Source organism: Lepidothrix coronata, unplaced genomic scaffold, assembly GCF_001604755.1.
Source record: "Lepidothrix coronata isolate B3197 unplaced genomic scaffold, Lepidothrix_coronata-1.0 Scaffold10, whole genome shotgun sequence".
Classification (NCBI taxonomy): Eukaryota; Metazoa; Chordata; class Aves; order Passeriformes; family Pipridae; genus Lepidothrix; species Lepidothrix coronata.
The window spans coordinates 18,141-32,024 of NW_016690190.1; the positions used below are offsets into that span (position 1 = coordinate 18,141).

Here is a 13,884-nt window from a genome sequence, read left to right on the forward strand (position 1 = left end):
CTATCAAGCAAATTATAGTTATAGCAGGGAAAAAAACCCCCCAAACCAAACACCTGGATTTTGGAGAAACACTTAATAAATACATTGGTGAAAAACATTTAATGGTCAGAATACACACATGCATGCAGTTTCAAGAAGAAGGTCTGGATAATTTGAATAGTGTTTTGCTTCAGTATCATGAAATTTGAAGTGAAAGGTAGCATAGTTCACTGTTTATCACTTCTGAATTTCATCTAAAAAGTGTATTTGCCTCCTTTTTTCCTGAAACAGTTTTGTTTGGAAATATGTACTGGAGCAATAAGAATACACAAAAGACAAACATATCTATCTATATATACAATTTTCTTTTATTAACAAGGTATGTCATTACTGAACAAGGCAACTGAGAAATACAAGGACTGGACATATACATGTACAGAATTGTACAACTCGACTAAAATTGGCATATGTTTTATACACAGATGTGATTAAATCATGTTACAACTCTACTGTATTTGATTAAACACAGTCCTAAGCACTTACATTGGGAAAATATGAAGTTGATCATACAGAGCTCAAGTATGGAATCTAAAAATAATAACAATTTAAAAATTTCAAAACTTTCTATGTTCATTGGTTTTACAGAACAGCACTACAGCTTTTCCTACTACCATATACATGAAAGATTATCAAAAATATATTGATGGGTCTATCACTAATCATGAATATTTATATTTACAATAAGTTAGCAAATTCTTCACCAAATACTTTATATACAAAACTCAATTTGCCCTTTGTGAAAGAGTCATTAAAAAGTTAAAAACCATAGAAATGCCAGTTAGAAATAATGCATTCCAAAAATTGGACTTGTTTACATCAACTGAGAACAATTGAAAATAATTTATGAAAAAGTATGTCATTTTAGAACATGAACTCTCACAACACTTTAGTTCCAATACAGAGTAGCAGGAATTTTGTCCCGTGTGTTCTTTGAGTGGTAAACTTCTTTTCCAATAAAGCTGCAAGAAAAAAGAAAAAAAATATTCTTAAGCAGTTTAATGTGAGTCTTTGAAGAAGGCAGAAGTAATTCAAGGGACCAATATTCTTTTTCCCCCCTTCTCAGTGCAGAAAGCACTGTCCCCATTTGTATAAGCCCAAATACTCAGCATTCTTATTTCTCACTCCCTAGAGGCTAAAAGGGGGGGTGGGGCAAGAGAAAAGAAAACAAAAAAAAGAAGAGAAACCCAACACAAGCCTCTGTACTTTAGTGCTATTTAGAAGTGCATGTCCTTTTGCCAGCAGTGTTTTTGAGTGTGATCTTGCTGATTTTTGTATTGACTATAATGCTTTTGCAGCATGCTTTGAGCACCCCTAGCAAAATCAGCCTTCTCTGCCAACTGGAAACCCCTCCAACCTGTCTCTCAATTGAAAAAGAGCTTAGACAGGAACCAGATGTTTGCTCTGCAGGTACTTCTTCTACACAGACACGAGCACCTAAGGAATTCTGCAATACAAAACATGGATGCTGAATGAATCTACACATACTAAGGATTAGACAGCTATTGAAACACAGACTCTCTTGGAATTACATTCCATTCAGGCCCATCCAAGAACCAGAAATCAGCTTGAGAACATAGAAGCACAGTTTACAGGGCTTCCAGTATGTGAGAAAACAGCAGATGGATCAATCACTAAGGTCTCACCTCAGTTTTTCAATTGACAGCATTATGGAAACAATGCTGTGGTTCTGCACTGAATCAAATCACTACAACACAATTGTTCATAATGCACCACAGTAACTTCCGACAAAATGCTGACGCCACATAACAAGCAAAATTAGATCTTGCTGTCAAATCCACATGAAGTAGACTGAATTTCCCTTTTTACCTCTAGAGATGCTGAATGCATCTCCTATACTTGCTCTATGGAATCCCTATCTTCCAATTCCAACAAAGTTTCTCGATGTGCTATTATCTCACCTTTTGTGCTAGTCTTACCTTTCTTCAAACTCCATAATGACCAACTCTCCACTTACTTTTTAAAAAAAGATAAGGATGGAATGACATCTCAATAACCTTTAATCCACGCAGCCACACTCCTAGTTTTAAATCCTGTCTCCTCTTGCTTCAGACAGTCCTCCCTTCTTTGGCTTTCCCCCTAAGCAGTAATTCTTTAACTTAACTTAGTCTTAATTCTTTTCAGGTCATCTTCCTTGTTCCTCTCAAATCAAGTTCACTGGGGAGGGAGTATAACATCTTCGGGTTTCTCTTTTCTCTATCTTATTCCCAAGTAACATTATCCAAAACATAAAATCCAGTTATCTTCTTTATGCTGATGATTTTACACATAGGAAACTCCTTCTCCAATTTACCGCTTCTCTCCATATGTTTTCACACCTGTTTGTGTGTATCTATCTACAATGCCTCCTTCTCCAAACTCAAGTCCTTTTCTCCACACCTTGACAAACTTCAGCAATCTGAGTACCCTGCTTCAATTACAGACCAATGACAAATGCTCACATCTTCAAATCATATTTGTACCTACATCTTCACATACAGTAACTATACCAGCATTGTACAGGTTTTTGGCAGTCTCTCTCTAAAACATGTTCTGCTTAGTCCACTTGTATTTCTAAAACTCTAATTCAGACCATGAGCTTTTCCTTGTAAGTTGCCTTAGTCTTCTGATTCAGGTCACCATACATTCACACAAACAGTACTACTGGCACAACTCAGGGTGAGATGCGGGAGCAGAGGGTAACTGAAGCTACTTAAGCAGCTCTGCTAACATGTAAAATCACAGTCTATCCATCTCCCTTTCATTAACACCTGGATCTGTGTCTGATAATCTTTAGTCTGGCTCTATTTTTGCAACTACTTCCTATTTCATAGTTCACAAACTCCCTTAGAGCCAGGATTTTGTAGTTTGTACAGTACCTGGAACAGAAATATTCACAGCAATAATTTAGGATCCTGTGCACTGCAGTGACATGAATGTTATCACAGACACAAAATCTGTACAGAAATTTGATAACTTTAAGGTGTCTCAGATCTTACCAGTTTAATTTGTGCTCTGTCGCTGGACTTTTGGTCCAACGCTCTGAGTATCTTCTTCTGGATTTGGGCGTTTCCCTGCACTAATGCCAGTACCAAGGGCCGTTCTTCCTGATAATTTAAAATCAGTATTTACATTAAGGCTCTATTGCACCTTTATATAGTCAGGAAAAGTGGTTTGGGTTTTTTTTGTTGTTGTTTAAATTACCTGCTTGCAATAAGTGTGATTGCTGATTGTCTCCATGAGCATAGTGTAAGATACTACTTGCTTGACAGTAACCTGTTCAGATACAGTAGATATTTATTATAATAAGTAAAATTTAGAACTGCAAGCAAGTGTACAATTATGTTCTTTACAACAACAAAAAGGAGCCAATTGATTTATTTTCCATCTTCAAGAAAAATCCTGCCAGAAACCATCCTGAATGCAGAATAGTTCTTACGTAAAAGAAAAATAAGCCTCACGGCAGCCCACAGCAGTTAAATATATATGCACTTATTTATGCAGAGTGAACATTAAGTGCCTACATATTTGTGCATTATATTTGAAACAAGCAGAGTGTTTATATGCCCAAACACTTTAATTAAGTTTAAATAAATTTTAACATTACTTCTGCCAAGTCTCCTCATCCTCCTTATTATTTTGTTATTGCAATACTAGTGAATCTTAGTTGTGGAAAAATAAAAAAAAGCAAGTGTAACTTAAAAGAAAGACGCAAACTTTCTTCTGATTCACGTAAACTATCTACTGGCAACCTTGAAACTCAGTGTTCTGCATAAATAGTGCCATTAGCAGAAGCAGTTGCAAGGTTTCTTGTTCTGAACAGTTGCGGTGTTCCGGTTACGTTCTGGATGCTTAAACAAAACACAGATTACAGTACTTCGTGATCAGTAAACACACCACCTCTGTTAGGACTGCAAGGAAAAATAGTTGTGTTAAATTTGATTGCAACTTTGATCTAACACAAACCACAGCTTAAGATTCTGTATAGTTAAATTAACAAAAATTTGCTTCCACAATATGAGAATATCTACACAAAACTATGGAAACTGACTATATACGGAAAGAGTGGTAGTGAAATCCAAGAAAAGATAACATACAAATTTTGCTATCCAGGACACAAGGTGGACTTCTTTTTTCAGTATCTTTCATTTACAGTAGCCTAGGATAACGTTTATTAATTTTTGTTTAGTCACACTTGTGATCCCTCCCCCTCAAAACATACAAACACTGCTCACTTTAGAGATAAAAGTGACAAGACAAGCAAGTTCACTCTAAGAAATAATTTTTATGTTTCAAGAACAGAAACAAGGCCAGTTCACGTTGTAGACAGCAACTGTCACCCAAAATCTATCCATGCTATTTTGATGTTTTGCCTGGTTTTCCACAGTTGCAAGGATTTGGAGATCCTCTACAGACAGGCACTGCCATAATACCTTGCTGCTGAATTCCACTTGCTCCTGTATGAGAGTCTCCCAGGGCACATGACTGAACAACTGTATGACCATCACCAGTTCCCAGCTGAGCTCCTGGAGAGGCAGGGAAAAGACTTAAACATAACAGAAGATACAATTCCAGTTTTGGAATTTAAAATGGGGGGGTGGGGGGTGTTCCCCTCTCTTCAAGAGGTAGACTTCTTACTGTGGCCTTTTTTTTTTTTGTCAAACCACCCCAAAACAGGTCCAAAGCTCTAATGCTTTTGTCTTTCCAAATTCAGATGAATACACTGTAACCTGCTACAAAAGGAATACATTTTCTGATGTGAAAAGTATAAGTACATGTTTACATTTCAGTGTATATGAAGGAGAAAAGAGTGTACATAATGTTAATTTTTTAAAACTAAACCCTTCTTGTCTTCTAAATCTTTTGAACTTATAAAAGTTCAAGCACCCAGCTTTAAGGAGTCTAGACTTTAAATCTTCAAGAGGAACTGTTCTGGCTAAGAACAATAAGCTCAATCTTCTTCCACAACGTGCTTCTCACCTGGACTAAAGCCTACAGAAAATATAAACCCAGTAAATTTTCAGTTCTGCTGTATCCCTGTACAATGAAGAGTCCAAGGTGTACATAACACTTAACAGTCTTAATCCTGTTCTTTTTTTTTAGTAGCAATAAATTCCAGTAAGCAATCTAATGCCAGCATCAGAAAACTTTACAAGTTCAAAGTTCTGACTTGAAAGTTCACAAGTCGCTCCTTATTATAAGTGTCAGGATGCTTACAGACTTCTAGGAGAAAATCAAACTGTTTGATACATGTTAATAAGTAATTTTTAGAGGGGAAGAAAACAGGTTAAAACTTCTTACATATTTGAGATTAAAAAATAATTTGAAGATGTCTCTATACAAATACTATCAAACAGTGAGTAAACTTGAAAATGTTTCTGACTTGCACTCAAAACTGTCTTGTGGAAACAGTTCTTTCTTACAATACATAATGGCAAGGGCATTATAGAAGCTTGTGTGGTTCCATTCCAATAATTCTATGTTTTGAAAGAATTTGACTGACCTCCTGTACTACCACAACCAGAAATGCTTTCTCCTGGTGAATAGCCCATTAGGCCACCATTTCCATTTCCATTTGGATTAGAAGGCACTGTTGCAAGAAGACCTAGGCAACAAAATAAAATATATAAAGAAATACAGCAAAAAAACAGAGTAAGCATACCATGCTTTTTTCCTCATGATAGCTATTCTCCCCCCTCACCTTGAGTGGTTTACCTTTATAAAAGGAGAACACCTCTCTGTCTTGCCTGCTTCTGGGATCTTCCCAAGTAATTTCAGTTCACATTTGCATAACTTTTCCAATATTTCTTAGTTACACGTACTCAATATGTTCCATTACAGTGCAATGCATCCTGATTCAATATCCAATACCTGAACATACTCTCTGCTCACACCTTGCTCTGAGCAGTACCAATGCACATGGTTTACCTCTCAGAGTAAAGGGGAAGAATGATACCAGGGGATGCATTGATACCTATTCAAGCAACACCATTTGCAAATGCAAATACAGTATGGTTGAAGTTATGAACCACATTAAATTTCTAATCACTGATATTAAAATCTATCTATACAAGAGTATCAGAATGCACAGAAGGCCCAGTTTAACCAAAATACTTCCAAAAACCCACAGAAAAAAATTCAGGGTAATATTTGGAAAGAGGCACTCCCCTCAAACTTCTTTCTTGATTACATATAATATTTTCATTTATTTGGATACACAACCCTGGTCACCACTCTGAGCTTACACCTTATTACCACTGTCATGGGACTAAATTATTAATTGCTAGAAGATGATAGAAATTTTCAAATAAAGCTAATAGTCTATAACCATACCCAGTCCTCTGTATCGTGAAAGCTGCTGGTAGATTTGTTTCATCCTCTCAATATTCAGACGGCTTGCCTCTGCGTGGTTTACCATTGGTTTGGGATAATTAACTCCTATAATACATTTTGCAGCTTTCTGGATGCTTTCTGGGGCATTCCAAGGATCATAGATGTATTTTGCAGGGAAACCTCTAAGTACTGGCAAATAACGTCTTAAAAAATAATAAAAAGGTCACGTTAAGTATAAAGCTACTTGACATTATAAGTAACATCCATGAATCAATCACTGCAATTTCTGGATTGTGAGTTACCTGATATAATCCCCATTTGGGTCTGTTCTTCTGCCAAAACCTACTGGACAGTAGCAGTGAAAAAACTGCTGAAAGAAGGAACTGCAGGATAGCCACATCCAGCTTCCAGCATTCACACTCCAATCTGCATCAAGTAACAGCTCTTCAAACACCTTAGGAGATTAGAGCAACAAGTTAGTCTGAACATGACACACCTTCAGGACACCTACTTTTTCATTATTTTTTCCTGAGTTTCTTATTTCAGCTCTTTCTTACCCGTCAATATAAACAGAATGCTCAGTATGCAATTGCAAATACTTACCTAAATGCTAAACGCAAGAAAAAAAGGAAAAAATAATTCAAGAACAGGCTTTTAACCTGCAAGCAAACTTGTAAACATCTCGAAAAGCTACACATTCTTACACAAAAACAGCCTTGAAAAATAAATCCCCAAAGGATGGCTGGAGCCTGACTGCTTGCAATTGGAATTTGCTATTTTCAGAAGAGTTGCTTCATCACATCACAATTTAGTAAGCTTTGCAAACTTCCAGAAAACAGGGAAGGTACAAAGTACAAATTTAAACTGTTGGTCTGAATACCTCAACTTGCACACTCTCACTATGTGAGGAATCCCAAGAGTAGAATTCAAGAGTTTCAGGGTAACACAAACATTCAGAAGTTGTGTTCTTGAAGGTCAATAGTTAATCTAGTAAGTCACAGTTTTGAGAATGCATTCTTAAATTCCAAAGAAACCATCATCTTTCTTCATGTCTCAACATCTTACTACTGTCATCCAACTTCCACTAATATTAATCCTATGCAAAGTCTAAATAAGACAATACCATTAAACAATAATCTGTCTCCATATATTCAATAAGGCATTCGTTCCACAGTATACACTGAATAAGTGCTACAAGAGTATCTTTGTCTAAATATCTGCAACTATTTGGAAAAAACAGTCTGTTTTGAAAAAATAAGATTTATCTTAAAAACATTTTCAAAAAACATTTTAAATAGAAAGTGACTCATAATGCAACAAGATCTTCAGGCATTAAGTGTTAGCACACAGTTGTTCCACTAGATGCTGCCATGTAATAAGACTCTGGAAATAACATCACGTGGAAGGCCAGATTAACTTTTGCAAGCTGTGGACCACTGTACAAGGCTGGGCCCTCCATATATCTGTATTATTGCAAAAGGAGGAACAAGTAGTCATTTATCTGTATTATGCAGCTTTGTTGTTGGCTGACTTATGAACTGCAAAAGGAAGATTCCTAAAGCAGCTTATTTTGTTGTGTAACCAATTTATTTTTAAATGAACAATGTTTGCTTACAACTGATTTAAGGAAGATAAAATTTCCTAAGAGTATATACATACATAAACATGAGGTCAGAATCCTGATGGCAAGTAAGTTCTTTTTTAGGTTAAAAAACCAATTGTTTGATTATCAGATTTTCATTGATTATGATTGCTCAGTAAGAGATGTGCTACCTTTCTGAAAATATAACACTGATTCAAAGGCTGAGATTAAATCATTCCATTGTTTTCTTCAGAAGACTGACATTTTAAATTTGAACTTCAGCATCTCTTAGATACTTGCATAGAATTAATTGCACTGAACCTTCAGCCAAATCACGTTGCCCTTACTCACACTTCTAACACTGGGCAAAAGGGCAGAAATTGCTGAAAGGACATTCTCAGCTTTTAGTTTTCTCCCTTTAATTCTCGTAGTGCTTTCCCTTTGCAGGGAAGCAGACGCAAGATGTGAACAGCAATTGTTCACACAAAATGATTGGAAAAAAATCTCAATAGTAATCCATGTTTATTTGCCAAGATTTAGGAGGAAATCTCAAATTTAAAAGAATTTCAGACCTATTATGACTGCAAGAAACACTTTAATATTCCAATATAAGGGGGCATTCGAGAGGCAAAATTTCAGCATGACTGGTTTATCAGAACTGATTTCGTTTTGCCCACAGTTTAAGGTTTAAATTTCAACTTACACGGCACAGTAACAACGATTCTAGAATGACAATCAGAAACTCTAATAGGCACTTTAAGAAATTCAAGAATAAGAAATACCTTCATTCCTTCTTCCCAGCTAATCCAGAGGTCACCTCGAGTCAAAAAGCATGCTACAGCATGCCGGGCTAAATGGTGGATCCAACCTTCTTGACGAAGCTGTGTCATAATTGCATCAATCCACGGAAAACCTGTCCTGCCTTCCGCCCATTTGGCCAAAGCCTCAGGATTCTTATCCCATGGAATTTGAACACAGATAGGATTCCCCTCCATTTTATCAAACCGTGGATTGTTAGTTGCCGCTGTGTAGAAAAACTCACGCCATAACAGCTGGCCATAGAGGGAGAGGGGAGGGGAGCTGTTCTTTTTTACCTGCAGATCATCATTAAATAAAAACATTTTATTAGGAGAAGTAGAGGAAAATCATGGCATCTAAGAATATGCAGCTGACTACACAGAAATCCTACCTTTTTGTACAGATCCGTTAACTTGAAATAAAACAGACGACAGGACAAGCAGCCAAAGCGGAGGTAGGGACTAAGCCCTGTAGGACTTGCCAGAAGGGAATTTGCATTCATTCGTGGTCTTTCAAAGTTTGCTACCCAAGCCTTAAGAAGACAAAAGCCACACAGCAATATCAGACTACAGGCTATGTAGCAACTTATAAAGGGAGAAATCATGCACCGTCTATAACCGAATCCAAACAGTGCACAGATGATCATGTTACCTACAACATCCAGGGGTTCCTTCTGAATCAGTGGAACCTCTGGAAGGTAATTCATCTTAATGCAGAAGGCACGAACTGTCTTCCAGACCTATCTGTCCCTATCTTTTAAATACATTGGAAACCTAGCCAAACTAGCTTTCAGAGGAATTCCTCTTCAAAATTATAAGTAGTATGTTTCAAATGAAATTACCTCAAAAAAAAAATTCTTTTTAGTATAAAATAGTGAAACAGACTTTCTCTAAAATTCAAAGACAACCTGCTATCATCTTCTAAAACTAAGAAACAAACTATTGATTTATATCATTATATTGAGGCCTGAAGTTTGTGGGTTAGATTTTTTTTTTTAACAGGACTTGCCCAAATCCCTTTACATTTCATAGCAAAGAGTAACTATGTTTCCCAGATACTTTTGCGATGATCTGAAGCACACCTTTCGTTCTAGATGCCTTTCCAGTCGTGTGAGAGCTTCTGTTTCTCCCCCTGGCCATACTGCAGAAGGCAGACCATCTGTATCAAATCCTGAAAGACAAATTGAAATAAAGAAATTCCTTGTTTGCTTATCCTGTAGGGCAACAAAATTCTAGCATATTGATACTTGACTATTTTACTGCGTCTTGAGAAAAACTATAAGTTGGACACATGTAAAAGTTTTAAAACAGGATGTAACCAAATCTTCTCAAAGCACATCCAATACCTCTAACTTGCAGCAAAATCAAATTTTTACTTTTACACTTACATTAATATACATTACAAATTTTACATGCTGAATGGTCTTACTGCAATCCCACTTTTTCTGTTTTTTTGGTTTTGGTTTTTTTTTTTTTTTTTTGTAAAATGTGACCTTTCTACCATTTTCTGAATTATTTGCAAGTTCTCAGCTTTGCAATATGCAGGGTAACCAAAATTACAACTATTTTACTTTAATTTATGGAGTCGATTATCCTTTTTTGTTCCTTTTGTATGTCATAACTGTATCGGTATAACAATTAACCACAAGTAGGATCTCTCTCATTGTTAGTTTAAGTGGTAGATTACATCTTTCTTGTTTCATAATGTCAAAGCAATCCTAGAACATACCCAGCTCTTCAAGTGATGGCACACCATACTTCTCATCATGGTCATCAGAAACTGGAGTAGTACATTTTTTCATTACTTCTGGGGTTATGGTCTCCACAGGCATCTCCAGTGGTTCCATTCGACTAATGAGGGTCTGAAATCGCTTGTAAGTAAGAGGAGGCTGCCCTCCATTTAACTCTATTATTCTGGATTAAAGAAAAAGAAAAAAAGCAAAGGGGCATGTCAGATAATAGTATTTAAACATTTTGTTTTATAAAATATACACAGCAATACACACAGAGAAATATCTCTTTATCTTCCTCTAGCATGCTATATAAAAATCACAGATACACATGGTAATCCAGACACTTTGAACTTTATTTTTACCATCTTTTTTTCCCCTCTAGGGAAACATAAATTAACTGTTTATAACCAATTCAATTTTCTTCATTCCTCATGCATGAGGAAGTAATGAACATGGACAGTTCAAGGCAAAGAAATAAAAGACAAATTATAAAAGAAATAATAAAAGACAATTAATTAACATAAACATTATATTCAAAAGAACCCCAGATTAAAACTGCATTTCAGATACAATTACATATAATTCTTTGGAGTTCCAAATTCTACTCAGTATATAATAAAATTTGGATGGATGAAAAGAAACATAAACCAAATTTGTAGTTTCCCTAATTATAAAGTGCTCTGTGTAGAAAGTAGCACACAATACCTAAACAAATACTACATAAAACTCTAAGTTTTTCTTTTTTCTTTTTAAAACCAGAGGTAATGGTAACTTACTTGTCTAGGTCATATAATGTATGGGAAATCCGAACAATGACCTCCACTCCAGCTTCACTAGCCAGCTTTTTAATAGCTGCATCTCTTTCCTTCCCAAATGGCTCAGAATCATACTCAATTGAAAGTTTTGCAATGTTCCACTCCTACAACACAAACCAAAAATGTGGTCCTTCAGCAACTCAGCTGCATAACAGAGGGTGAGGGGAAGGAGAACTGGAAGGACAGGGGCAGAATGGAACACCAGCTACTATCTGCAGGTAGTTATCAGAGATACAGAAAGGTCCAAAATACATTCAGACACCCAGAATAGCAAAACCAAAGTCCAGCTTTTTGGCATCTAAGTAGGAATCGGGCATAAAAAAGCCTTCATCTGTTCTATTACTGTGGGTGCACACAGCAACAGGACTACTTCTGTGCAAAATTTGAAAATTCATCTCTAACTTTAGGATCCATATACCTTGAGACACAACAGAAGGGAAAGATGACACCTTTTGAACATTGATCAGCAGCAGTGTCTTGCTCTGCAGAAAAGCTTTTTACATGTGCCTGTCAACTTCAACAGCAGAACTGAAGTTTCAGGGGCAGAGGGCAGAAATACTGCCCTGCCTTCAAACCAAACACCATGTACTTACTTTACCTTTTCGAAATCCCTACTCCTCACTCAGACAGTCTTCAAATTCTCCATTAGAAAAAGAAAAAAAAAGGCTGTCTCCTAAAAAGATAGTGCCTTATGCCTTGAGGTCTAATATCCTTTATGTCACAGATGCTGTTACTAAGCCCAATAGTCACAGGTGGGGAAAAAAGAAGTGAACAAAGGTATCAACTAATGGCTAAAGCTTCTGCAACAGTAGAAAATTGGAAAGCTGAAGTATGCACAGAATGATCCTAGAAAGGCATCATGCCAATTGAACTCAAAGAAATACCTTTCTAATCCCTCAGAATCTTAATCACTTGATTTAAATACACAAGCCAGAGTATTTCAGAGAATTGGATTTAGACTAATGAGACAAGGGCACTCAACGCTGTTCACCTGGGGTGCTATTTCATTTCCAGACTCTAGCTCTCTCTTAGATGAAGCCCAGCCCCAAGGATAGGCAATTCCAAGGAGTGCTGGTTCTCTGAAAGAAGGTTCTGTCCAGCCTTAAGTCTGCCAAGACTAACCCAGCAGGCCTTGAATCCTCAAGCAAACTCCTACACCATCACAGGTGTAGGAGTTTATTTCCCATTTCATAATGTAAACCCACTGTTGCAGCAGATAGTCTTCTACATCTTTCTTTCCTCTGGCATATTGAAAAGACGACCATAAAAAATGTATCCAAGAGCCAGAGTCACGTCCTGAAAGGAGTCAAGGAACTCCGAGACAAGTGCTACGTAATGTGAATACACCCAGATCACATCACCACGAGCTAGACAATTAGAAGAAGTATGGACACAAATAATTTTGCATATACTGCTGGATGCTTTTAGCAACTTGATGTGTTCAAAATATTAGTGATTATTCCAATTCTATTTCCTTTACTGAGCCAGAGAGCAGCCCAGAACAAACTGAAGAGAATGAGGCAAGAGCAAGGTGGAGATTGGTGGCTGTCTTGGCCACAGAGACCACAAGGTGATTAAAATCTCTGTTGACAGAAGGAAAAGTGCTAGCAAAGCCTCAATTCTGGACATGAGGAGAGCAGACTTCAGGCTGCTCAGGGAATTAGTAAGTAAGACCCCCTGTGAAAATGTTTTTATAGGTGCTGGGGTCCATCAGTGCCAGTCACTTTTCAAACATCACCTCCTAAGGGCACAGGAGCAGGCAACTCCCAAATGCTGGAAGTCAAGCAGGCGAGGCAGAAGGCCAGCTTGGCTGAGCAGGGATCTTCTCTTGGAAATAAGGCAAAAAAAGGAAGGTGTATGCCCAGAGGAAGCAAGGTCAAGTGACATGAGAAGAATTCAGAGATGCTGCTTGCCACTGCAGGGAGAAAATCCGTGAGGCCAAAGCTAAGCTGGAGTTGAAGTTGGCCAGAATGTGGGAGGCAATAAAAAGAGATTTTTCAAATATATGAATGGCAGTAGGCAATACAGAAATATCATTGGCCCCTTACAGCATGAGGATGGTCACCTCACAAACAGGGACAGAGACAAGTCAGAGGTGTTTAACACTTCCTTTCCCTTTGTCTTCAACACGGATGATGGACCAAGGGAGTCTCAGTGCCCTGAGCTGGAGGATCATGAGTGCGAGAATGATTAACTCCCAGTCAGTCCTGAAATTGTGAGGAGTCTGATGTTCCAGCTGGATCCCTACAAATCTATAGGGCCTGATGGGATTCATCCTAGAATCCTCAGAGCTGGCTGATGTCATCACAAAAATCTTTCTTGATTTTTGAGCAGTCTTGGGAATCCAGAGAGCTTCCAGCTGACTGGAAGCTGGTGAATGTTGTCCTGATTTTCAAGAAGGGCAAGAAGGAGGACCCCAGAAACTACAGGCTGGTCAGTCTCACTTCAGTGCCTGGGAAAGTTATGCAGAAGATTATTCTGGGAGGTATTGAAAAAAACCTGAAAGACAATGCTGACATTGGTCACGGCCAGCACGGCTCCATGAGAGCAGAGTCCTGCTTATCGAATCTGATTTCCTTTTATGACAA

At 37.4% G+C, this 13,884-nt stretch overlaps 1 protein-coding gene across 1 annotated transcript in view; it reads right to left on the bottom strand.

The window, feature by feature from the left end:
* Positions 1-325: 325 nt before the first annotated feature.
* The window catches only part of CRY1 (cryptochrome circadian clock 1), a 40,056-nt gene continuing 26,497 nt past the window's right edge, over positions 326-13,884 (bottom strand). Inside the window, exons 3-14 of the mRNA XM_017804782.1 lie at positions 11,258-11,400; positions 10,478-10,662; positions 9,831-9,919; positions 9,141-9,281; positions 8,734-9,045; positions 6,672-6,823; positions 6,370-6,572; positions 5,540-5,641; positions 4,470-4,562; positions 3,241-3,312; positions 3,036-3,143; positions 326-998 (exon numbers count right to left, since the gene is read on the bottom strand). Coding sequence (XP_017660271.1) covers positions 3,040-3,143; positions 3,241-3,312; positions 4,470-4,562; positions 5,540-5,641; positions 6,370-6,572; positions 6,672-6,823; positions 8,734-9,045; positions 9,141-9,281; positions 9,831-9,919; positions 10,478-10,662; positions 11,258-11,400 — 1,596 coding nt within the window. The 3' untranslated portion in view covers positions 326-998; positions 3,036-3,039. The remainder of the gene's footprint in view (positions 999-3,035; positions 3,144-3,240; positions 3,313-4,469; positions 4,563-5,539; positions 5,642-6,369; positions 6,573-6,671; positions 6,824-8,733; positions 9,046-9,140; positions 9,282-9,830; positions 9,920-10,477; positions 10,663-11,257; positions 11,401-13,884) is intronic.